The sequence below is a fragment of the Carassius gibelio genome, chromosome A18 (assembly GCF_023724105.1).
Source record: "Carassius gibelio isolate Cgi1373 ecotype wild population from Czech Republic chromosome A18, carGib1.2-hapl.c, whole genome shotgun sequence".
In the NCBI taxonomy this organism is placed as follows: domain Eukaryota; kingdom Metazoa; phylum Chordata; class Actinopteri; order Cypriniformes; family Cyprinidae; genus Carassius; species Carassius gibelio.
Window position 1 is genome coordinate 16,143,512 of NC_068388.1, and position 27,109 is coordinate 16,170,620.

General features: G+C 39.8%; 1 protein-coding gene and 1 long non-coding RNA gene across 11 annotated transcripts; one reads left to right on the forward strand and one right to left on the reverse strand.

Moving 5' to 3' along the window:
* Positions 1-2,930: 2,930 nt before the first annotated feature.
* On the reverse strand, positions 2,931-10,520 carry LOC127933953 (uncharacterized). 10 transcript variants are annotated; one of them, XR_008147623.1, is made up of 7 exons: positions 8,964-10,520; positions 8,321-8,773; positions 7,723-8,199; positions 7,359-7,645; positions 7,082-7,161; positions 5,319-7,007; positions 2,931-4,790 (listed from the first exon to the last, which is right to left on the reverse strand). It is a non-coding gene; the product is annotated as an uncharacterized LOC127933953 (long non-coding RNA). The 10 variants fall into 10 exon arrangements; XR_008147626.1 differs by having other exon boundaries at positions 5,319-5,654; positions 6,896-7,007; positions 7,082-7,645; XR_008147628.1 differs by having other exon boundaries at positions 5,319-7,645; positions 8,964-9,601; positions 9,724-10,520.
* A 5,090-nt stretch (positions 10,521-15,610) lies between these two features.
* On the forward strand, positions 15,611-18,871 carry LOC127933924 (extracellular calcium-sensing receptor-like). The gene is made up of 6 exons (XM_052531060.1): positions 15,611-15,831; positions 15,902-16,196; positions 16,398-17,186; positions 17,258-17,485; positions 17,693-17,816; positions 17,973-18,871. Exons 1-6 carry the CDS (start codon positions 15,611-15,613, stop codon positions 18,869-18,871), a joined length of 2,556 nt encoding a protein of 851 aa, XP_052387020.1.
* Positions 18,872-27,109: the final 8,238 nt, after the last annotated feature.

The window sequence follows — 27,109 nt, forward strand, 5'->3', positions numbered from 1 at the left end:
TTCTCTTGAGCTCCAAGAGGTAGTCACCTGAAATGGTCTTCCAACAGTCTTGAAGGAGTTCCCAGAGCTGCTTAGCACTTGTTGGCCCTTCTGCCTTCACTCTGCGGTCCAGCTCACCCCAAACCATCTTGATTGGGTTCAGGTCCGGTGACTGTGGAGGCCAGGTCATCTGGCACAGCACCCCATCACTCTCCTTCTTGGTCAAATAGCCCTTACACAGCCTGGAGGTGTGTTTGGGGTCATTGTCCTGTTGAAAAATAAATGTCCCAACTAGACGCAAACCGGATTGCTGGTTCAGTATGCCTTCAATTTTGAATAAATCCCAACAGTGTCACCAGCAAAGCACCCCCACACCTCCTCCTCCATGCTTCCATCTGTCCATCTGTTCACCTTTTCTGCGTCGCACAAAGACACGGTGGTTGGAAACAAAGATCTCAAATTTGGACTCATCAGACCCAAGCACAGATTTCCACTGGTCTAATGTCCATTCCTTGTGTTCTTTAGCCCAAACAAGTCTCTTCTGCTTGTTGCCTTTCTTTAGCAGTGGTTTCCTAGCAGATATTCTACCATGAAGGCCTGATTCAGTTCAATTGAGTCTCCTCTTAACAGTTGTTCTAGAAATGTGTATGGTGCCAGAACTCCGTGTGCCATTGACCTGGTTTCTAATCTGAGCTGCTGTTAACCTGTGATTTCTGAGGCTGGTGACTCGGATGAACTTATCCTCTGGTCTTCCTTTCCTGGGGCGGTCCACATGTGAGCCAGTTTCTTTGTAGGGCTTGATGGTTTTTGTGACTGCACTTGGGGACACTTTCAAAGTTTTCCCAATTTTTCGGACTGACTGGCCTTCATTTCTTAAAGTAATGATGGCCACTCGTTTTCCTGTGCTTAGCTGCTTTTTTCTTGACATAATACTAATTCTAACAGTCTATTCAGTAGGACTATCAGCTGTGTATCCACCTGACTTCTGCACAACACAACTGATGGTCCCAACCCCATTTATAAGGCAAGAAATCACACTTATTAAACCTGACAGGGCACACCTGTGAAGTGAAAACCATTTCAGGTGACTACCTCTTGAAGCTCATCAAGAGAATGCCAAGAGTGTGCAAAGCAGTAATCAAAACAAAAGGTGGCTACTTTGAAGAACCTACAATATGACATATTTTCAGTTGTTTCACACTTTTTTGTTATGTATATAATTCCACATGTGTTAATTCATAGTTTTGATGCCTTCAGTGTGACCAATAGTCATGAAAATAAAGAAAACTCTTTGAATGAGAAGGTGTGTCCAAACTTTTGGTCTGTACTGTATATATATATATATATATATATATATATATATATATATATATATATATATATATATATATATATATATATATATATATATATTCATTCATACACACACACATACACACACACACACACACATTTATTTTGTCCACACATTCTCATAACTCTTCCCTGTCAGTCACACACCTGATTACGCAGTTCATTATGCAGGCCTTTGTCTACTCAGGTGTGAATCACACTAATAAGTATGATCATTCATGCCTACTCGCATATTCCCTTTTGAAACAAAAATTGTCTTTTTTTAATTTAAAATTTTAATCAAAATATGGACCTGCGAACTCACTACCTTCGGTTTACACATTCACCTCTCTAATCATTAGGCCACAACTAATGATAATGTCCATGTCATGAGCAGAATATAACTGCTATTCTCACAGTGGCACAATCAGGCACAATACCAAACCATACCGGTAAATGTTTTGACTGAAATATTCAGTTTTGATTTGCCTGCATTACACCTGACCAATCAACGTCATTACGTGCCACTGATGTCAGCCCTGAATATCACCAGAGACCTTGCCAACCAGACAAGCCATAGGCAGAACCCGTGTGAAGACCTCATTAGCCGCATTTCCATTGTCGGGCCAGTGCGAGCCAGGGCTTAAAATAAAGGGCTTCACTAAAACCCGCCCTCTACACGCCTCTCAAGAACAACATCATACAACCCCATAATGTCACCAACAAAGATAATTTATAAGAAAACTAAGAAATAAGTCACTGGAATGGCAGTTTGTTTGCATGCTTTGTTAAATATTCAAGTTCAAAAGCATCAATGTTTTACTATAGAATAGAGTCCTGCACGGGTTCGGGTACCCGAAGGGTGACCCGCAAATTTGCCTGAAACGGGTGAAAAATATCCATCTGTGTCGGATACGGGTGCAGGTGGGGTCAGACACGGGAAACACGGGTCTAAACACGGGTTCAAAACAGTCACGTGCAAACGTAAAAACAGGCCTACGTTCCACTTTTAAAAAATCACAACCGCCTGAACGGCTGTATGAGTCATTAGTTAACAGACGTAAAAGATCAGCCAGCTGTTTTTTTTTCTCGTTGTTTTTCGTATATATATATATATATATATATATATGGAAAACAAAAACAATATACAGTATTGTTCAAAATAATAGCAGTACAATGTGACTAACCAGAATAATCAAGGTTTTTCGTATATTTTTTTATTGCTACGTGGCAAACAAGTTACCAGTAGGTTCAGTAGATTCTCAGAAAACAAATGAGACCCAGCATTCATGATATGCACGCTCTTAAGGCTGTGCAATTGGGCAATTAGTTGAATTAGTTGAAAGGGGTGTGTTCAAAAAAATAGCAGTGTGGCATTCAATCACTGAGGTCATCAATTTTGTGAAGAAACAGGTGTGAATCAGGTGGCCCCTATTTAAGGATGAAGCCAACACTTGTTGAACATGCATTTGAAAGCTGAGGAAAATGGGTCGTTCAAGACATTGTTCAGAAGAACAGCGTACTTTGATTAAAAAGTTGATTAGAGAGGGGAAAACCTATAAAGAGGTGCAAAAAATGATAGGCTGTTCAGCTAAAATGATCTCCAATGCCTTTGTGGCGATTTGGAAGAAATCCATGCCAGCTTTTCACTTTTTCTAATGGGCGGAAATCAATGAAGGAAATTTAATATAAAAGTGAGTTTAGAAACGGAAGTGAAAGAGAGGGAAGTAAAGACAAAACACACGTGTAGGTTGTATTGGAATGGGACGCACGCTACCTGAAGGTCGTTGCTGTTTTGTGCTGGAATCTGTGCATGCGCTGACTGGGTGCGATCGCCGAAGTGTCGGAGAAATTGAGCTCTACTACATGGTTCGGTCGCCTGCCTGGGGATACACAATCCAGACTGGTTCGTTCGCCTGCCTCAGGTACTAGTGATGTTGTCCATCATTTGTTAACCTCACGTACCCTGTCCCCGGCCCGGGATTAGCGGCCGCAACACGGACTTCCCACAGCCACCACACACACACACACACACACACACACACACACACATACTCTCATTGCACACGCATACACCCATACACAAACACTCGTTGGGATTATTTAGTTTTCTTTGTTGTGTTTTTTTTTCTTCTCTCTTGTTTTTTTTTTCCCTTTGATTAAAATTGAACATGTAAAAAGAAAAGAACTTTAAAGAGGAAAACGAACTTTAAGACACTTGTGAATCAAGGACTCTCGTGATTTTGTGATTGTTTATGAAATCTTGAATTGAACTTGAACCGCAATATTGTTACTTTCTGTTTACACGTTTCTTCTGTCATTTGTTATGTGAAGTAACGGAAAAAAATACAAATGGTATGAAAATTTAACTTCATGTAGTTTTTTTTGGAAACCTTTCTGTTGTTGTGTAACAGTGGCTTGAGCTATTTACGGGGAAACCGAAATTAGTTACGCATTATAAATAAATAAATAAACAAATATTTTATTTTCTTGACAAGTTTTGCTTGTCTGGCGCCCGAACAATTTAAATTAAATATACATTTATGAAGTACCATTCTTTTTGGGGCAGCCACCGTTACATAAATGGCGCCCGAACAGGGACCTGAAAATTAAACGCTTTGATAAACCTGGACGACTTGAAACTTAAACATTTAGATCGTGACCACTTAAACGGGTCACTGGAACTTTGAATTATAGTTTCCCTAAAGGATTACTTGAGTGTTGGTTATTGTTACTTAAAACTGCATATTTTTGTGTTTGTGAAATGTATACTGAACTGAAACAGTTTTCTTTATTGAAGGGTTTTGTGGGAAGATTTTTTTTTTTGTTCATGAACTTACACGTTGTTAAATATATAATTGTTACCCCTTAGTTGTCTTGCTGCTATACTGATTGACCTAATTAATGTGAAAGCTGGGGAAATAATCATTTGTGTTATTGAAATCTTATTATTGTTTGTGAAATTAAGGGAATTGTAGTGTGAATTGGACAACTGGACAGACATTTCACACTGAACTGTTAGAGTATTCTGTTCCAATTTATTTTTTTCAAACATTTGTACATTGTTGTTTGTTTTTTTTCACTCAACGTACATTTCACTACATTTTTACACTGACTACACATACATTGACAATCAAACATGGCTACCACTCCTCTCTCTCCATCCACTTTTGTGGAGATTGAACCACCGGCACCCGATGTTGCTACCCCAGTCTGGCCTCCAGCACCTCGTCCTCTACTTTCTCCACCTGGACTCTCTCGTGTTCCTCTCCATGTCACTCCTACTCAAGCCAGCACCACTGATGTACCAGGAACCCAGGTGCGGTTTGCAACTTCACCACTAGCTGGCAGTACTCCTGTTCAACCCTTCATCTGGGAGGAGGAACCGAATGGCGACTCTATGCAGATATGTACATTACTTGACCCTTCATCTCAGTCTTCGGCGGCACAGCAGGACTTGCCTGGTATCCTATCAACTCCTGGAAAAGGAATGCATCAACTCACTCAAGTTAAAGAAAACTGGGAAACGTTGACACAACATATGCAAACCCATGAGAAAACCATTGGTGAACTTGCCATAGAACTTAAAACCCTGTCTGCACGCCAAGACAGCCTGATTTCTAACCTTGCTGATAAACTCAAGCACAGTCAACAAGAAGTGCTCACCCACATTTCTGAAAGTAAGAAGCATGTGAAGGAAGAGGCTGATCAACTCACTAAATCACTTAAAGTTATGATTTCTGATGAACTTCACAGAGCTGAGACTACATATGTGTCTGAAGTGCGGTTTATGATCGACCAACTACAAGTGGAGTTTCAGCAAGACCTCAAATCCTACCTGGTAACCCATCAAAGAAATCATGATCAGTTATCTACAGAGCTCACCCAGTGTACCCAAATCACAAACACATTGTGTGCAACTGTAAAGAGCTTACAAACTGAACTTGATAGAAGACTCGAAAAGCAAGAGAAACAAATGACTGACCTGCAGACAAGAGATTACTCACCTTTGCCTCTTAACGCTCCAGTTTCAGCTGTATCACCAGTGACCGCTCCTTTGCTTCCTGCTCCTGTTGTAAAGAGTGATCATCTTAAGATTACATTTCCTACTTTTGGGAGACAGTCAGATGACATGGACCCCTTGCTCTATCTAACTCGATGTCAGGATTTCTTAGCGTTACATCCTCTTACTGATGCTGACATTCTGGCCACTTTCCGCACTGTCCTTTACGGTACTGCCCGGGACTGGTGGGAAGTTGCACGATCCTCAATAACCACGTGGGAAGAATTTGAAGCTGCTTTCCTCTCTGCTTTCCTCTCAGAGGATTATGAAGATGAGTTGGCTGAACGGGTAAGGACACGAACACAGGGAGAAAGAGAGAGCATTAGAGACTTTGCATTTACATACAGAGCTCTCTGCAAAAGGTGGAAGCCCTCCTTGACGGACAGTGAATTGGTGAAAATGATTTTAAAAAATATGAACCCCTATCTTGCAAGCCAGATTCGCAGTCGGGTGAACACAGTCGATGAACTTGTGAAACTGGGCCAACAGCTGGAAAAAGACTACGAACAACAACTGCAATATGAAAAACGTGTGAGTTCTAAGCAACCCTTATCCATGCCTCAAAGACCTATTGCCAACCACCCGGCAGAGAAGCCTTTAGTGCAATGCTGGCGATGTAAAGGCCATCACTCCCCTGGCCACTGTCCTCACTTTGTCTCTTCTCAGTCCCAGTCACCTCAGTCCACCAGCAAACACCTTTCCTCTAATAGCAAGCGGACAACATTTCCAGCTTCTAAAGGTACTGGTCCACCTGGCAATCGCTCTGTGTCTGCCACCTTTCCTCAGAAGTCACCCACAACTGGTAAGAAAACACCACCTACTGAAATTGTTCCACAACAGTTAGTGATACCACTCTGTATTGGTACCTGGAAAGGAAAAGCCATTGTTGATACTGGGGCTAGCTACACCCTTCTACATGAGAATCTCTGGAAGGAACTCTCTTCACAAAAACTCAATCCATGGACCCAGGGTCCACTCTACCTCGCCAATGGGGAAGCAGAAATTCCTTTAGGTTGGGTAAACTTGCCAATTACCCTACATAAAAAAATATTCACCATATCTGCTGTGGTTCTATCAGCCAAAGCCCTGGCCTATGCAGTCGTGTTAGGACTGGACCTTATCTTTTCCAGTGGGCTGCAGATCAATGTTGCAGATCAAAAGTATTCATTTCAGTCCAATCCTAAAGAGTATTATCCTTTCCAGCCAACAAATGCCAGTGTACCAGTTATCAGCTCCCAACATCCAAAGGGAAAGATTGGAAGTAAAAACTCCAACAGTCTCTCTCTACTATCTTCTGTTCCTCCTCCTCAACTTAACATGGTTCAACCAGCCTATCTGGATGACAAGACCCTAATTGACACTGCTGTACAGCATGCCCACTTACCTCCGGAAGGAAAGCAACAGTTACTGCAGATCCTCGAGTCAAACCCTCAAGTTTGTACCCTTCGCCTGGGACGTACCGAAGTTACACAGCATCACATATATACTACCCACCAAGTGCCTATAAAACAAAGACCGTACCGTACAACACCTGCCAAACAAGCTGTCATTACAGAGCAACTGGAAGAGATGTTGACTGCCGGCATCGTAGAACCATCACATTCTGGATGGGCCTCACCTGTCGTCTTGGTCCCTAAAAAAGACGGAAGCCTCAGGTTTTGTGTGGACTACAGGAAAGTTAATGCCATTACAGAGAATGATGCTTACCCTTTACCCAACATCACTGAGATCTTAGAGTCACTATCTGGAGCCGCCATCTTTTCCACGATTGACCTTAACAGTGGCTACTGGCAGGTGAACATGGATCAAGAAAGTAAACCAAAAACTGCTTTCACAACTCCATCAGGATTGTTTCAGTTTAATGTTATGCCGTTTGGGTTAAAAAATGCCCCAGCAACCTTCCAAAGACTAATGGAGACTGTTCTAGGAGAATTGCGTGGAAACATCTGCTTTGTCTACATTGACGACATAATTATTTACTCACCATCTGTAGCCCAGCACTTCTCCGACCTCCAGGCTGTCCTCCATAAACTGCAAATGGCTGGCCTCACCATTAATTTAAAAAAAAGCAAGTTCTGTCTTAAAGAAATAACCTTTCTGGGACACATTGTCAACGTCCAAGGCATAGCTGCAGACCCAAGTAAAGTGGAGGCTATACGGGAATACCCTGTGCCCACCAACATCAAGGAGGTCCAGCGCTTCCTGGGGTTAGCCGGGTGGTACCACCGGTTTGTACCAAACTTCTCCAGGATCGCTGAACCCATCAATGCACTGAAAAAAAAAGGATGTTCATTCCTCTGGTCACCACCATGTCAGCAAGCCTTTGAACATTTGAAATGCTGTCTAACCTCTCCTCCCATTCTTGGCCATCCGGACCTTCAATTGCCTTTTACTGTTTACACTGATGCCAGTGACACTGGTTTGGGTGCTGTGCTGACCCAGCGCAAGGAAAAGGGTTTAGAACAAGTTATTGCTTATGCCAGCAGAACCCTGAACAAAGCGGAGACCAATTATACAGCCACCGAAAAAGAGTGTTTGGCTGTAATTTGGGCCCTGGAAAAATGGCAGCACTACCTAGAGCACAAATTGTTCACCGTCATCACAGACCACTCAGCCTTACAATGGGTAATTTCTTCCACAAAAACCAAGAGTCGCCTTATCCGGTGGGCCTTGCGACTTCAGAGATTTGATTTTATCATTGAATATCGCAAAGGAAAACTAAATATGGCACCTGATGCTCTGTCTCGGATTCGTACCAGCTGTAACCTGTACACCAACCAAGACCAGCAGGAGAATGCTGAGTTTCCGATGTCTCCAGCCACAATCTGGGAGGAACAGCACAAAGACCCTCACATCATCAAAACGCTTCAAGCACTTGCAGAAAATGATTCCCCTCTAAAAGATCAGTATGAGGTAGTGGAAGATAAACTCTATCACAAAACTCACCTGCCAAACAGTCAAGTTCATTACAGAGTGTACATTCCTAACAGCCTTGTGTCGTCCATTCTACACCACTACCACGCAAATCCCTGGAGCGGTCATGTAGGTATTTATAAGACCTACAAGCGTATCCATGATGTTGCATTCTGGCCTGGAATGTGGACTGACATAAAACACCATGTTAAAAAATGTGTCAAATGCCAGACTCTTAAGGGAGAAAATCAGAAACCTGTGGGCAAACTACAACAAGTCACCACCACCCATTCCAACGAGATGCTTGGAGTGGACATTATGGGCCCAATGCCACGCAGCACACAGCAAAATGAGTACCTCTTAGTCGTTGTAGACTATTACTCCCGGTGGGTGGAATGTTTTCCCATGCGCAACGCTAAAGCTCAGACTGTTGCATTACTTCTTCGGAAGGAAATTCTAACCCGTTGGGGGGTACCGGACTTCATTCTGTCGGATAGAGGAACACAATTTGTGTCATCATTGTTCAGAGAACTCTGTCAAAAGTGGAGTATCAAACCTAAATTGACGACGTCATACCATCCACAAACAAATATGACAGAGAGGGTAAATCGTACGCTCAAATGCATGATTTCTGCCTATGTGGACAATAATCACAGGAAATGGGACCAATACTTACCTGAACTCCGTTTCGCTATTAATTCAGCTGTCCAGGAAACGATTGGGATGACCCCTGCAGAGCTTCATTTGGGAAGGAAACTGCAAAGTCCCATGGACAAGTTGTTACATGGCAAGAATATAACTCCAGATTGTCTATCTTACGATACAGTCCACCATCTAACTGAGCTTCAGACCAAGGCCATGGAATGCTGCAAAAAAGCACAAAAGAGACAGCTTCGGAATTATAATAAAAAAAGACGAGAGGTTACATACAAGGAAAAGGATCGTGTGTGGATGAGGACTTTTCCCCAGTCTAGTGCACAACATCACTTCACTGCAAAATTGGCTCAGAAATGGAAAGGCCCCTACCGTGTCATAAAGCAGATGGGTCCATTGAATTATCGAGTAGCGCTAGAGTCCACTGGCGAAGATGTTCGCATAGTGCATGTGTGCAACCTGAAACCATGCTTTCCCACGGCTGAAGAGCTGGAAAGCCAGGAGAAGAAAAGACTCTGCCAAATATTCAATGAATCGTCTGATGATGAGGAATTCATTGGATTTTAAATATGATTAATATTTCAACAACCATAGGTTGTTTTCTCCAGGGAGGGAGAGTGTGGCGATTTGGAAGAAATCCATGCCAGCTTTTCACTTTTTCTAATGGGCGGAAATCAATGAAGGAAATTTAATATAAAAGTGAGTTTAGAAACGGAAGTGAAAGAGAGGGAAGTAAAGACAAAACACACGTGTAGGTTGTATTGGAATGGGACGCACGCTACCTGAAGGTCGTTGCTGTTTTGTGCTGGAATCTGTGCATGCGCTGACTGGGTGCGATCGCCGAAGTGTCGGAGAAATTGAGCTCTACTACATGGTTCGGTCGCCTGCCTGGGGATACACAATCCAGACTGGTTCGTTCGCCTGCCTCAGGTACTAGTGATGTTGTCCATCATTTGTTAACCTCACGTACCCTGTCCCCGGCCCGGGATTAGCGGCCGCAACACGGACTTCCCACAGCCACCACACACACACACACACACACACACACACACACACATACTCTCATTGCACACGCATACACCCATACACAAACACTCGTTGGGATTATTTAGTTTTCTTTGTTGTGTTTTTTTTTCTTCTCTCTTGTTTTTTTTTTCCCTTTGATTAAAATTGAACATGTAAAAAGAAAAGAACTTTAAAGAGGAAAACGAACTTTAAGACACTTGTGAATCAAGGACTCTCGTGATTTTGTGATTGTTTATGAAATCTTGAATTGAACTTGAACCGCAATATTGTTACTTTCTGTTTACACGTTTCTTCTGTCATTTGTTATGTGAAGTAACGGAAAAAAATACAAATGGTATGAAAATTTAACTTCATGTAGTTTTTTTTGGAAACCTTTCTGTTGTTGTGTAACAGTGGCTTGAGCTATTTACGGGGAAACCGAAATTAGTTACGCATTATAAATAAATAAATAAACAAATATTTTATTTTCTTGACAAGTTTTGCTTGTCTGGCGCCCGAACAATTTAAATTAAATATACATTTATGAAGTACCATTCTTTTTGGGGCAGCCACCGTTACACCTTAAAATGGAGAGCAAAACCAGAGACGTGGAAGAAAACGGAAGACAACCATCAAAATGGATAGAAGAATAACCAGAATGGCAAAGGCTCAGCCAATGATCACCTCCAGGATGATCAAAGACAGTCTGGAGTTACCTGTAAGTACTGTGACAGTTAGAAGACGTCTGTGTGAAGCTAATCTATTTTCAAGAATCTCCCGCAAAGTCCCTCTGTTAAAAAAAAGGCATGTGCAGAAGAGGTTACAATTTGCCAAAGAACACATCAACTGGCCTAAAGAGAAATGGAGGAACATTTTGTGGACTGATGAGAGTAAAATTGTTCTTTTTGGGTCCAAGGGCCACAGGCAGTTTGTGAGACGACCCCCAAACTCTGAATTCAAGCCACAGTACACAGTGAAGACAGTGAAGCATGGAGGTGCAAGCATCATGATATGGGCATGTTTCTCCTACTATGGTGTTGGGCCTATTTATCGCATACCAGGGATCATGGATCAGTTTGCATATGTTAAAATACTTGAAGAGGTCATGTTGCCCTATGCTTAAGAGGAAATGCCCTTGAAATGGTTGTTTCAACAAGACAATGACCCAAAACACACTAGTAAACGGGCAAAGTCTTGGTTCCAAACCAACAAAATTAATGTTATGGAGTGGCCAGCCCAATCTCCAGACCTTAATCCAATTGAGAACTTGTGGGGTGATATCAGAAATGCTGTTTCTGAAGCAAAACCAAGAAATGTGAATGAATTGTGGAATTTTGTTAAAGAATCATGGAGTGGAATAACAGCTGAGAGGTGCCACAAGTTGGTTGACTCCATGCCACACAGATGTCAAGCAATTTTAAAAAACTGTGGTCATACAACTAAATATTAGTTTAGTGATTCACAGGATTGCTAAATCCCAGAAAAAAAAAATGTTTGTACAAAATAGTTTTGAGTTTGTACAGTCAAAGGTAGACACTGCTATTTTTTTTGAACACACCCCTTTCAACAAATTGCCCAATTGCACAGCCTTAAGAGCGTGCATATCATGAATGCTGGGTCTTGTTTGTTTTCTGAGAATCTACTGAACCTACTGGTAACTTGTTTGCCACGTAGCAATAAAAAATATACTAAAAACCTTGATTATTCTGGTTAGTCACATTGTACTGCTATTATTTTGAACAATACTGTATATACAGAATCTGAATTAAAATGTGTTTGATTTAAACCTATTTCAAAATTTGTGTCATACAATTATATCGCGCAGACAGGTCAACTAACGCGATCGTTATAAAGGTGTTTAAACAACAATGCACTTCCATTTACATGTATTTTACAATCGGAATATCAGATATTTCATTCCATAGCTAACACATTTGTGAATATGGGCCTAATCTAGGCTATCCAGGGTTGTTGTTGTTTTTTTTAATTGCATCTGAAAATGACTTTGTGCAGCTCATTCACATGTGCGCTCTGGCGCAGATCTGCCTCTCGCAATGCTTAGCTGTGAACGATTTAAAAATGGGTGCGTTCGACTTGAAGCACAACCTCAGACGGTGGTATGATTCGCTCTTTTGTTTGTTTTGTTTTCTTTCAGGATCAAAAATACAACAAATGAAAGCGTTTATCTGTATTTCTGACTGATGAGAACTATGCATATACATTCAAAAATCAGTCAATTTTGCATTTTATTATGAGATATTTTATTCTAATGTGATCAGGGACTCAAACACTGATGGACCAAAGAGCATGTATTTCGACATTTGCAGTAAAAACGTGAAATTTAAATTCTCAGAAAATGCATTTAATACCAATATACTCCATTAATAAAGGAGTCAAGACATTGGGAAAATATCAGTCCACATGTGTTTTATATTTAATATGAGGGAAATAGACATGCATGCATGCGTGACACAAAAAAATATTTAACTTTTAGGTAGCAAAATATTTTTTAGTAATTCTGTCAATTACACTAAGGTTATTACATTGTCTGCTATATATTTGCTTCTTATTTATTAAATACGGGTAATTGATTGATAAAACATTGATCAAAATTAAGATAAAATGTATAAAAACGAATATCTTTTAAAAAGAGTTTTCCATAAATAACTTCTGTATGACCTGGCAATAAAATTGGAAAACAGTGTCTAATTTGATTGGCTTAACTGATTTGATTTCGGGTGCGGGTCGGGTGTCGGTTCTATTTTAAGCGGGTCGGGTTGGGTGCAGATTTTAATTAGTGCTGCTGTCGGAAAACGGGTCGGATGCGGTTTTAAGCACTGCTGGTACGGGCGGGTGCGGATTTACAAAATCGGACCCTTGCAGCTCTTTGCTATAGAAAAAGTGATACATTGGTCATAATGAATTAATTTATCAGGACTCAAAATTAATCACACAGAAATATATATATATATATATATATATATATATATATATATATATATATATATATATATTCTGCCATTTTTTTTCCTTTCCTGAAACAAGCAAAAAAAAAAAAAAAAAATGTATATATGTAGTTCTGGAAAAAAAAAAACAGGCAGAAAATAAAATGTATAAAATTAATTTATAATTTCTTATAATAATTCCATATTATTAATCATGGTTCCCTTTCAGTCAGTCACACTCAATGTCACACATTGGTGACCGACAAATTGGGATAACACTTCGATAGACCAATCTAATTAGAGTGTAAACTAAATGCAATTATTTCATCCAGCTTCCGCTGATCACATTGTGATTATAATAAAGGCAGCAGGTGTAATGCATAACAGCTTTTCACTTTGGAACTGAGTGACCACATTCCCCTGCTCCATCCAAGTGTCTTCAGTGAGCAACGAGTTCAATACGCTTTTAGAAGCTTTTGGTGTTGTCTATAACTTCTGATCCAATAGGCAGTATATTTATTTACAGAATGGTCAGACAGGCAGTAATCAGATAACAGCGTAGAGAATATCAAAGGATATCCAGAAACAGAAACAATACCAGGCAGAGGTTGGGGCAGGGGGCATAGAATCACAGGCAGTATAAACAATCCAAGATCAGACACGGAAGGAATAAACACAAGGGAAATGCTCGGAGATGTCAGACTGGGCTATACAAGACTTCGCCATGACTGACACAGTATATATAGGGGTGTGGTAATGGGGAACACCTGGCGGTGATTAACCCTAGGCATGGGATTATAGGAAATGGAGTTCATGGGCAATCCAAAGGTTCTAGATGACATACAGGGAGCTAGCAATCACCATCACTTCGGTGACCGCACCATCTACGATAGACGCTTACACCTTAAAGTAGAACCTGTTCGTGGAGTGGTGTTCTTATTGCTGACATGACTCCCGGAGATGTTAGACTGTAGTCGTGCTTTCCTTTATGCAGCAAGGACAGGAGCGAAGGCTGTCTCCATACACCCTCAAAGTCCAGGTTGCTGCATATCATGACCCTGTGAATGGGAAGCCTTTAACTAAGCATGACCTCGTCATCTGATTCCTCAGAGGGGTCAGGAGGTTAAATCCTAAAATCTAAAATCACTACAGCAGGACCCATTCGAGCCTTTGCATTGAGTTGAGCTAATGTTTCTTTCTTTGAAAACTCTGCTTGCACTGGCCTCCATCAAGAGGGTAGGGGACCTGCATGCATTTTCGGTCAAGGATTCATGCCTACAGTTTGGGCTGGGTTCCCACTACACCCTTCAAAGACCAAGTGGTGAACATGAAAGCACTGCCCCTGGAGGAGGAAGACCCAGTCCTGGCTTTGCTCTGTCCTGTCCGAGCATTAATATGCTATGTAGACATGACACATCGTTTCAAGACCTCAGACAAGCTCTTAAGGATGCCAGCTGAAGGGGAATGCTATCTCTAAGCAGAGTATGGCCCACTGGATTCCTCCTTGGCGCTGGCTTGCAGTGCCTCGCTGACAGAAATTTGTAGAGCTGCGGGCTGGGCGACCCCCAACATGTTTGCTAGATACTATAGCCTTCGTGTAGAGCCGGTACTTCCTGTGTTCTCACCTCAAATGGGTAATGGCACTGAGAGGCCCCAGTTAGTGTCAGCTTACTAAAACTGCTACAGAGTGTCCGTACTGTAGAGCTTGTTCAGATCCTCCATCACCCTTGGCAGCTAGGCAAAGCGGAACATCCGGCACCAGGCCTTCACGATGAATCCGTGAGAACCATAAGGCTGGGTTCCATATTGAGACCTAAGCAGCACTTGTATGTGTATAGTCCATGATATAGCCTTAGACCCCGTGTTTTGCCAGCAGACTTCTGCTTTCCCAAGAGGGTTACAATCACCTCCAATATTTCCATATACATCTAAATGGATGCTATATGTGTATTTTCTTCTGAAAACTCCTTTGGGAAGGATGGGGCTTCCACAGCATCCCTGTTCCCAGTAGAACGGGTATGTTTTCCCAGTGTTATCCAGTCTCAATCAATGTGATAGGACTTTGTCAATGGTGAGTGTAACTACTTGTTCCAAGCCCTGGCCTACACCAAAAATAGGGGTGCCGGTGACTCGCACAGGGCACTGGAAGGGGCAGTACCCATGGCACTTTGACTGAAAGAGAACATCTCGATTACGTATGGTAACCCTCGTTCCCTGAAGGAGGAAACAGAGCCACCAGGTCACCAGCTCGGCTCCTCAGCAAAAACCTGGTATGCATTGCACCTGCTGCCTTACTATACTCACGCTGTCATAAGCAGTAGCTGGATGCAATAATTTTATGCCAATGTGCATTGCTTAGTTTAGTTTACACTCAAAGTAGATCGGTCTATCGGAGCGATATCCCAATTTATCAGTCACTGACATGACGTCTCCATTCCCTCCTTCCGGGAATGTGGGTTACATACACAACCGAGCCATTCTTATTATTGTGCTACCCATTTGATTGGATTTTTGTGCTATTGTTTTGAGTAGCAATTGGGATTTGGAACTACTACAACTCCAAACGTATAGGGTATTACGAGAAATCCAGTACAAGCATATAAAGCAAACCATAGTTAGGGATTCAATATGCCATCCCCAATGGGTATTTAATGAAGTGATAAAAGGCAGGACTATCTCACTTCTGACTCAGATGTTCCTGCCTTGCATACTAATTGACATGGCAAAGTGGACTTTATCAGTGCTGCAACTGCTGCTGGTGGTGTATGGGGTCAGTGTGCCTGCATTAGCGCAAATCTGCAGACTGCTTGGTCAGCCTGCCCTTCCTCTACTTTCTGCACAAAAAGACATTAATATTGGGGCAATTTTCTCATTTCACAAAAGTGCTCTGCTGAAGATCCAGCCTTTCACTTCTAAACCAAATCCAACAACATGCGGCAGGTCTGTATTAAAATAACTCTTTGAGGTGATGATATTTTGCAGACACACAACTGATATTCTATTTCTACAGCTTCAACAGCTTACGTGGGTTTAAGTATGCTCAGACACTCATATTTACAATTGAGGAGATTAATAACAGCAAACAGCTGTTGCCTGGTGTTTCTTTGGGCTACAAGATATATGATTCCTGTAGCTCTATATCTCAAACTGTTCTGTCAGGCATGTCTTTAATGAATGGATATGAAGAGACTTTGAATGATACATCCTGCTCTAGACCACCAGCTGTTCATGCCATTGTTGGAGAATCAAACTCCTCTCCCACCATGGCACTGGCTTCTATAGTTGGTCCTTTCAGCTTACCCGTTGTAAGAACTCTTTCTTACTTAACTCTTGCTGCTTTTTATTTTGTTGATTAAGTGTATAATGAAGCACTGGAACAGCCACCATGTATGCTTTGTAAAAGCAATTTTAAAAATATAAAGCAATGTTTAGATTGTTATGTTTGTAATGTTTATGAAAATAATACTATTTATTATATATAGTGGCTATTTATTTATTTTTTTCAGATTAGTCATTTTGCCACATGTGCATGCCTGAGTAACAGAAAAAGGTTTCCGTCATTCTTCAGAACAATACCCAGTGATTATTATCAAAGCAGAGCTCTCGCTCAGCTTGTCAAGCACTTTGGCTGGACCTGGGTTGGGACAGTCAGGAGTCGTGGAGACTATGGCAATAATGGTATTTCAGCATTTGAGGAGGCTGCAAGACAAGAAGGGATTTGTATTGAATACTCAGAGGCCATATTAAGCACAGATCCAAAGGAGCAGTTTTTAAAGACACTAGAAGTGATAAAGAAGGGCACTGCCAAGGTAGTGCTGGCTTTCGTTGCAGTAGGAGATTTTGTTCCCCTCTTAAATGTAATTGCGCAACACAACATCACAGGGATTCAGTGGGTTGGCAGTGAATCTTGGATCACTTATCGAACATTTGCAGAAACAAAAGAATACAGTTTCCTCTCTGGAGCTGTGGGTTTTGCTATAGCAAATGCTAAACTTGTGGGCCTGAGAGAGTTCCTAGTAAATGTGCATCCTGATCAAGAACCAAACAATAAACTTTTAAAAGAATTCTGGGAAACAGTTTTTCAGTGCTCTTTCAGAAGCAACAGTAGTGGTGGCTGTACTGGCTCCGAAAAACTGGCAGAGCTGCAAAATGAATATACTGATGTATCAGAGCTACGGATTGTAAATAAAGTGTACACTGCAGTGTATGCTATTGCACACACACTACACAATGTATTAAAAGACTTGAGATCCTCCACCAACAGCAGCAAAGGAGAATGGCCTACACTACAAAAGGTATGTATAAAAAAAAGAGAAAAAAAGAAAAGCATTTTGCAACTAATTCTGTTTCTGATATTTCCTATTAGGTGTTGAATTATATGAGGGATGTGAGATTCACTGTTAAAACAGGTGAAGAAATCTTCTTTGATTTAAGTGGTGATCCAGCAGCGAGATATGACCTTATTAACTGGCAGCCTGCTGAAAATGGAAGTTTGCAGTTTAAGTATGTGGGCTCATATGACAGCTCACTGCCATTCGAACAGTGTCTTCAAGTCACTCAGGAACAAATGATATGGGCAGGGAACAGTAGGCAGGTACATTAATATGATATAGTTAAAAAATATATATTATAATAATAATGCTTGCAAATAACATTTGAATCATGAAAAGGACAATGAATAAAGAACAGTAAGTTCAATTTGATGAAATAAGTATGAAAGCAATTACATATATACATAAAGATGAGCAATTAATTTAACAATTCAAATAATTGTTTTGTATGAAAATATATTTTCTCATAGTTCCCTGTGTCCGTGTGCAGTGAGAGCTGCCCCCCAGGTACTAGAAAAGCTGTGCAAAAGGGGCGACCTGTTTGCTGCTATGACTGTATTCCATGTGCGGAAGGAGAAATAAATAATGAAACAGGTAAAATAGTACATGTTTTTTTAACTCGCATGAAAGTTGGATTAAGTGTTCAGCATTGCAAACACAAATAAACTGTAATGCTAACCATTGCTCACTTCATGATACAGTTTCCATTATTAATGAATTCACTCATTCATTCTTGAAATTTCTTCACAGATTCTAGTGACTGCTTTCCTTGTGATTTGGAGTACTGGTCGAATGAAGGCAAAGACAAATGTGTATTAAAAGTGGTAGAGTTCCTATCCTATACAGAAATCATGGGGACGGTGCTTTGTATTTTCTCCTTCTTTGGGATGTTATTAACAGCAATTGTATCTTTTGTGTTTTATCTTCATAAAGAAACCCCTATTGTCAGAGCCAACAACTCAGAGCTGAGCTTCCTGCTGCTCTTCTCACTCTCACTGTGTTTCCTCTGTTCACTTACTTTCATTGGTCGGCCTACTGAGTGGTCCTGTATGTTGCGCCACACAGCATTTGGGGTCACTTTTGTCCTCTGTATCTCCTGTGTTTTGGGAAAAACAATAGTGGTCTTAATGGCTTTCAGGGCTACACTTCCAGGAAGTAATGTTATGAAATGTTTTGGGCCTCTTCAACAGCGACTCAGTGTTGTTTCATTATCATTAATACAGATGATAATATGTGTGCTTTGGTTAACAATATCCCCACCTTTTCCTTTTATGAATTTGAGCTATTACAGAGAAAAGATCATCCTAGAATGTAGCTTAGGTTCAGCTCTTGGCTTCTGGGCTGTTCTGGGTTATACTGGCTTGCTATCAATTTTGTGTTTTATTTTAGCTTTTCTTGCTAGGAAACTCCCTGATAATTTCAACGAGGCCAAGTTCATAACATTCAGTATGCTCATATTCTGTGCTGTATGGATCACATTTATTCCAGCTTATGTCAGTTCTCCTGGAAAATTTACTGTAGCCGTGCAGATATTTGCTATTTTAGCATCAAGTTTTAGTTTACTCTTTTGCATATTTGCTCCAAAATGTTACATTATTTTGCTAAAACCAGAGAAAAATACAAAGAAACAAATAATGGGGAAATCTTAATCTAAAGCTCTTTAAGCTCAGTGATAATTGTGTAGTTAAACCACAAAAATGTAAAGAAAACTTAATATATTCCTCTGTATTCTGAGAATTAAACTAGCAGATAAGTGAATACAAGTATTTTGCCTATAAAAAAAGTAAAAAGAAAACCTAAAGAATTACAGTTAAAGTCTTGTGCTTTTGGGTACCGATGCCGCCTTAAATGACAGGAAAAATACACTTCGGTGCACCTGATGGATTCCCATGTCATCATGACTGAAGCTACAAAATAGCAGCCCCAATATAACGTATGTCTCTAGAGAAAAAAAAATATTTTATATATTAAATATATATTACAGTATTTCACAATTGCTAAAACACATTTCTTGAAACCTTCACCCATATTCTCAAAACTTTAAACACAAAACCTATTCTTTAAACTACATACACAAAACCCCTGACTCTTCTGGCAAAATCAAACACTTGCCTCAAAACCATTTGATCTGTGCTCAAAATCAAACAATGCTTTCAAAAACATAAACCCATCCAGTCAATATATAAACACTCATCAGCATTCATTAGACACTACATCAAAAAACTGACAACACAGCGTCCAGGGCATGTAGTTACAGATTTTAATTTTTTTTTTTTTTTTTATTGCATATAGAAAATAATTTTGCCATAAATAAAAGTAAATAATTCACAACTCAATACAGCAAATATATCGCATACTGTAAGTACTGCAAGTAATACAGTATAGAATTTCTGTATTTTCAGCATAAAAATAAAGTAGGCTCAAAGAACAAAGACAACTCTAAATGCAAAGTGTATTACACAAAACATTGTGCAAATGCAAAATTAAAGTCAAAGAGAGATTCATTCTGCCTCAGCATCCCGATGGTGGAGAGCCACAGGAAATGGTAGAAAGGCTGACACTGTTGATAGCTTCAAACTTTACATTGTCTTCTACAAGTCTTTGCTGTATTTCACGCAGTCGGATGACATTGTTTGGATGGACCATATCAACAATGAGAGTCTCTTTCTGTTGGGAGAACGAAGGAGTCCTTCCACCCTCATTTGGTAGTCTTGCAATTCTACAAAAGGGAAAATGCTCTTACAAATGTATACATACAGGAACAATAGTAATGGACATCACATTCATATGTAAATTGTATTCTAAATCTTTTTTTCTTTTACCCCACTCCCCTTTTCTATTGACAAACTGATGTACTATATCAAATGTCAAATTAGAAAAACAATAAATTTACCTGTTCTCTTCTCTGAATGTCCTGATTATGGTGGCCACAGTTGTCCTTGTACTCTTCCTCCTCGTCCACCACCTCTTACACAAACTCTTCCTCCTCTTCCTCTCACATTGTTTCCATCCATTGTGGTATCAACACTCAAGCCACCTCTACTGGTTTACATTCTAGACAACTGATTTGATCACATCATTAGAAATAAGTGTGAACAATTTTGAGTTGTTGTGTGTAAACGATGACAGTTGTGTTGTAGTTGTGTTGAACTTTTGCCACATGTATTTACCATTTTGCAACACAGTGCAAAATGTGTTTTAGTGAGTAAGAATGTGTTTAAAGTTTTGCAAAAAGAGTGGATGATATTTGCAAACAGTGTCTTAACTACCTGAACTTGTTTAAGATTTTGCCTACAAAGTGACTGATTCGACAAATGGGTTTAGGCCACTGAGCACTGGGTTCAGAGAATGGGGTTTAGTGTTTTAGCAGTTGTGAAATTTTTATTTATTTTTTATTTAACCCATATTTTACCAGGAATAATCCCTTGAGATAAAAATCTCTTCTACCAGGGAGTCCTGGCCAAAATGGCAGCATACAAAATGTCACACATAAAATATTACAAGACAAACATTAAAGGAAAACAAAACAAAAACAAAAAAAAATCCTGTCACAAAAATGTCCAGCTCTCAAGATTACTGTAATATATAAATGTTAAGTAAAACAGGAACATGATTCTTTCAAATGTGACATCAAAAGGTTTTTAAAAATATTTAACGATGGCAGCATGTTTAGCTTCAAAATACTCTGCATTTCATTCCATAGTCTGGGCGCATAACAGGAAAAGGCAGTTTTACCAAACTCGGTGTATGATCGAGGCACAGTTAAAAGTAATTTAAAAGACGATCTAGTTTTATAACTACCAGAACAATAAGATAGAAGACTACAGATATACAGAGGAAATTTACCTATTAGAGCTTTGGCAATAAACATCAACATATGCATTTTTCTCCTCTGATACAAGGAGGGCCAGCCAACCAAATCAAACAAAGTGCAATGATAGGTACGTGTAGGAGCATTTGTCACAAATCGTATTGCAGCATGGTATATGCAATCTAATTTTTTTAGTGAAGATACATTAGCATGCATATACATCACATCGCCATAGTCCAGCACAGAAAGAAAACAACTTTGAACAATTCTCTTTTTGGCTTCAAAAGGAAAACATTTCTTTAAACGAAAAAGAAACCCCAATTTGGGTTTGAGTTTTTTTGAAAGATTGTCAATATGAGTATTAAAACCTAACCTTTCATCAAGCCATATGCCCAGGTATTTATAGGTATTTACTCTTTCTACACAGTCCCCTTCCAAAGTTAAAATGGGTGGAATCACGAGTTTGTTACGAGAGCGAGTAAACAGCATATATTTAGTTAAATACCAATTTTAAATTTAACAATGAAGATTGCAATACCTGGAAAGAATCTTGTAATAGTTCTACAGCTTTTCTCATGGACTGTGCAGCCGTATAAATAATTGTATCATCGGCATATAAATGCAGTTTAGCTGAAGTTATATCTTGACCCAAACCATTGATATAAATTGAAAATAAAATTGGTGCTAAAATGGATCCCCGAGGAACACCTTTCTTGATTTCTAGATTTTTTTAAATGTAATTTTCAACTGAGACACACTGCGATCTTTTCGGATAAATAATCTTTAAACCAATTTATACTCATTTTACTAAAACCTAAGAAACTGAGTCTTTTCAAAAGAATTTTGTGATCTACAGAATCAAAAGCTTTAGAAAGATCTACAAATAAAGAAGCACCGTAATTTTTATTATCCAAAGAAGTACTAATATCATTTGTGACAAGAGTTGCTCATTTAAAATATTATTTTCTGTTAAAAACTGTTTAACCTGATCATTTACAAAAGACTCAAAAACTTGACTTAACCTTGAAATAGGACGATAGTTATCCAGTTCATGAGGATCACCCCCTTTTAACAAAGGAAGAACCATGGCTGATTTCCATGCAAAGGGAATTACATTTGACGTTAAACTTAAATTAAAAATAGAAGTAATAGGTTCTGCTATAAAGTCTGCTGCAATTTTTAAAAAATAAGTGTAATATGAAATTTTTAATAAATACTGTAATATGAAATGCATATTTTTTTTTTTTTACTATTGCTCCCCCTCACCTCTATTACTGCATTACTGCATATCACTGATTTTAACACTGCTGATTGGAATTAGGAATCATTTATTAGCAATATTAGTTTTTACAATCACTTTTTTAAAATAATTTAACGTATCCTTGCTGAATAAAAGTATATATATATATATATATATATATATATATATATATATATACGGGAGACTCTTATCGGGCGATAAAAAAATCTATTCTCAAAGTTGGGTTGGGTGCTGGGTCTATACTAAGCAAACTATGATGACTTTCAACTTGATATTTTATATAACCGACAAAATAGACTAAATAGACGCTAATAAATAAACATTTAAGCATCCAAACACAAGACGTGGAAAAGCTGAACAGGCGCACTGTGTTCGCTGCGCACGAGAGAGCCACATATCATGGACAAATGTGCCGACAAATACATACAAAATATGTCAAAATATCCACCTTGGAAATTATGGTAAAAAAAAACTGTCAGTTATTTCTTAAGTGAAAGTAAACAGTTGAGGAAAAAATGGGATGTGTATTATATTGGATGCGTTCATCGTCTGTTAAAGTGACCGCGCCTAATTAAACTACTAGATGCTGTAATGTTAATCCAAGAAAATGAAAATGAATGTGGTGCAGCATGGACTCGATGTGCTTTCACACAGGACGTGTTTGCAGTCCGCTACTCGGTATGTAAACGATTGATGCACTGCTGCAGACGCAACGCTTGTGCAATGTGGAATTAGTTTACTGCTTTTTCAAGCATTTTGTGATGAATTTTGGAAACAGGAGATGAACCCCTTTTCTAATGCAACACCTAGCTTGATAAAACCCTTCTCAAAGACTTAATGTTTGTCAGTTTTATTTGGGTAGCAATATTTTGAATGCCTTCGGCAGAATTCGAATCAGCCATTTTAATCTAGATTAATCTAGATTAATTTCAAGATCACAGTGAGATTAATCTAGATTAAAAAAAATAATTTATGCCAACCACTAATATATATATATAAATTTTGAACGGTAGTTTATTGTTACAAATGATTTATATTTTCAGTAAATTCTCTTCCTTATATATACAGAATTTACAGACAGCATGTTACATGTCCCACCAGAGACAGTAATATATTGGATCACTGTTACACCACAATAAAGGATGCATATCACTTTGTTCCACGAGCAGCTTTGGGACGTTCTGATCACTGTCTGGTTCATCTTATACCGTCCTACAAGCAAAAACTTAAATCTGCTAAACCTGTAGTAAGGACTGTGAAGAGATGGACCAGAGAAACAGAGCAGGATTTACAATCTTGTTTTGACCTCACTGATTGGAGTGTTTTTGAAGCTGCTACCACCGATCTGGACGAATTCACAGAGACCGTAACATCCTATATTAGTTTCTGTGAGGATATATGCATTCCTACCAGGACTTATTTAACATTCAACAATGATAAGCCATGGTTTACAGTAAAACTCCAAAGAGGATGCCTACAGAAATGGGGACAGGGTCTTGTACAATCAGGCCAGGAACACACTGAACAAAGAGATCCTACGCTAAAAAGTTGGAAGACCAGTTTACTTCCAACGACTCAACTTCAGTGTGGAGAGGTCTAAGAGCCATCACAAACTACAAGACACCATCCCCTTGCACTGAGGCTAATCAACGACTTGCTAACGACCTGAATGAGTTTTATTGCAGATTTGAAACCCCCATCACCCATTCTGACCATCTCCCTACACAACCATTAACACATCCTGCAATCCCACCCTCCACACCTCCTGCTCTTCAAATCTGTGAAGATGATGTGCGCCAGGTCTTCAAGAAGAACAAAAGAAGAAAAGCACCAGGCCCAGATGGTGTTACACCAGCCTGTCTGAAAATCTGTACTGACCAGCTGGCCCCCATCTTTTCACAGATCTTCAACAGATCCCTGGAGTTGTGTGAAGTGCCTTCCTGCTTCAAACGCTCCACCATCATCCCCATCCCAAAGAAACCCAAGATAGCAGAACTTAACGACTACAGACCTGTGGCTCTAACGTCTGTCGTCATGAAGTCGTTTGAAAAACTGGTTCTGGTTTATCTGAAGGACATCACTGGACCCTTACTGGACCCCCTCCAGTTTGCTTACCGAGCAAACAGGTCCGTGGATGATGCAATCAACATGGGATTGCACTTCATCCTGCAACATCTGGACAAAACAGGGACTTATGTGAGGATCCTATTTGTGGACTTTAGTTCGGCATTCAACACCATCATCCCAACAGCCCTTCAGACCAAACTGACCCAGCTCTCTGTTCCTAGCTCTATCTGTCAGTGGATCACCAGCTTTCTGACAGATAGGCAACAGATAGTGAGACTGGGGAAATTCACATCAAACAGCTGCTCCACCAACACTGGTGCCCCTCAGGGATGTGTTCTCTCCCCTCTGCTCTTCTCCCTGTACACCAACGACTGCACCTCTAAAGACCCCTCTGTCAAGCTCCTAAAGTTTGCAGACGACACTACAGTCATCGGCCTCATCCAGGACGGTGATGAGTCTGCTTACAGACAAGAAGTTGAGCAGCTGGCTGTCTGGTGCAGTCTTAACAACCTGGAGCTGAACACGCTCAAAACAGTGGAGATGATCGTGGACTTTAGGAGAAACCCACCTGCACTTTCCCCACTCACCATCATGAACAGCACTGTGACTGCAGTGGAGTCATTCAGATTCCTGGGAACCACCATCTCTCAGGACCTGAAGTGGGACAATCACATTGACTCCATTGTTAAAAAGGCCCAGCAAAGGTTGTATTTCCTTCACCAGCTGAGGAAGTTTAACCTGCCACAGGAGCTGCTAAAACAGTTCTACTCGGCCGTCATTGAGTCTGTCCTCTGTACTTCAATAACTGTCTGGTTTGGTTCAGCAACAAAATCAGACATCAGAAGACTACAGAGAACTGTTCGGACTGCTGAAAGGATTATTGGTGCTCCCCTGCCCACCCTTCAAGAACTGTATACATCCAGAGTGAGGAAAAGGGCTCAGAAAATCACTCTGGATCCCTCACATCCAAGTCACCCCATCTTTGAACTTTTGCCATCTGGCCTCAGAGCCGCAAACACCAGAACAGCAAGGCACAAGAACAGTTTCTTCCCCCAGGCAATCTACCTCATGAACAGTTAAATGTTCCCACCTTATGCTTATAAACGTGCAATATCCTTATATTTATTTGTTAACCCTCCATCCTAGAACATTCCTGCATCTCACTCAATCCTATTCCATTATCATTTATAGCACAATTGTTTATACACTTATTTATTTGTCAATTTGTAAATCTGTTTTTTTTTTTTTTGCCTGTGTGTTGTTGTCTCTGTGTACTGGAAGCTTATGTCACTAAAACAAATTCCTTGTATGTGTAAGGATACTTGGCAATAAAGCTCTTTCTGATTCTGATTCTGATTCCTTCTAACTTTTTATACATCAAATAATTGCGACAAAAGTATCACAGGTTCAGAAAATAAATAAATGTATTAATACACCCATACATATAAATGGGGGCAGAGAGAGCTAATGACGCTACAAATGAAAGAAAAAAACAAACAAAACAACAACAACCACTAATTAACACAACCAAATAAAGAAAAGCACTGCAAATGACCACAACACAACAAAAACTGCAAATGAAACATCCAAGTTGTTCTGTGCAGTATTAGTTTATCTTTACTTTCATTTTGATTTGTATAAATAGTTCATGTGTGACACTTTGTGGAGAAAAATGTTATTTCAATACTCAATAGAGCCCAACAGGAAGCACGTAAAACAATAAAATAAGAGGAGTCGTTTTAAATTAAAAGAGACAGTCACATAGTTTTAGATATGTTGTATTCATATCCATATTAATGTGATCATTATGGAGCTCTCAACACTCTCCTGCAGTGTCTGTTTCATTCATATTCAAAGTTGGAGAGCATTCTTGCGCAGAAAGTACAAAATGGACTCATTGAAGTAGTAATAGTTTCTAGCATTTGTAAAACTGCATTTTTCCATCTCAAAAATATATCTAAATTATGGCCTATGCTCTCAATGTCAAATCCAGACATGTTAATCCATGCATTTATGACCTCAACGTTAGATTATTGTAATGTTTTATTGGGTGGTTGTTCTGCACGCTTAGTAAACAAACTACAGCTAGTCCAAAATGCAGCAGCAAGAGTTCTTACTAGAACCAGGAAGTACGACCATATTAGCCCGGTCCTGTCAACACTGCACTGGCTCCCTATCAAACATCGTATAGATTTTAAAATATTGCTTATTACTTATAAAGCCCTGAATTTTTTAGCACCTCAGTATTTGAATGAGCTCCTTTTACATTATAATCCTCTACGTCCGCTACGTTCTCAAAACTCGAATTATCAAAATCAACTGCGGGCGGCATATCCTTTTCCTATTTGGCGCCTAAACTCTGGAATAACCTACCTAACATTGTTCGGGAGGCAGACACACTCTTGCAGTTTAAATCTAGATTAAAGACCCATCTCTTTAACCTGGCATACACATAATTTACTAATATGCTTTTAAAATCCAAAACCGGGATTTTTAGGCTGCATTAATTAGGTAAACCGGAACCGGAAACAATTCACATAACACCCTATGTACTTGCTACATCATTAGAAGAATGGCATCTACGCTAATATTTGTCTGTTTCTCTCTTATTCCAAGGTCACCGTAGCCACCAGATCCAGTCTGTATCCAGATCAGAGGGTCACTGCAGTCACCCGGATCCAGTACGTATCCAGAGCAGATGGGGGATCAGCACATAGAAAGGACCTCTACATCCCTGAAAGACAGCAG

Bases quoted from the DNA above. Each gene is read 5' to 3' on its own strand.
- LOC127933924 (XM_052531060.1), top strand. From the start codon at position 15,611: ATGGCAAAGTGGACTTTATCAGTGCTGCAACTGCTGCTGGTGGTGTAT. The intron at 17,187-17,257 runs GTATGTATAAAA...ATTTCCTATTAG, and splicing joins AATGGCCTACACTACAAAAG to GTGTTGAATTATATGAGGGA. The intron at 17,486-17,692 runs GTACATTAATAT...ATTTTCTCATAG, and splicing joins GGGCAGGGAACAGTAGGCAG to TTCCCTGTGTCCGTGTGCAG.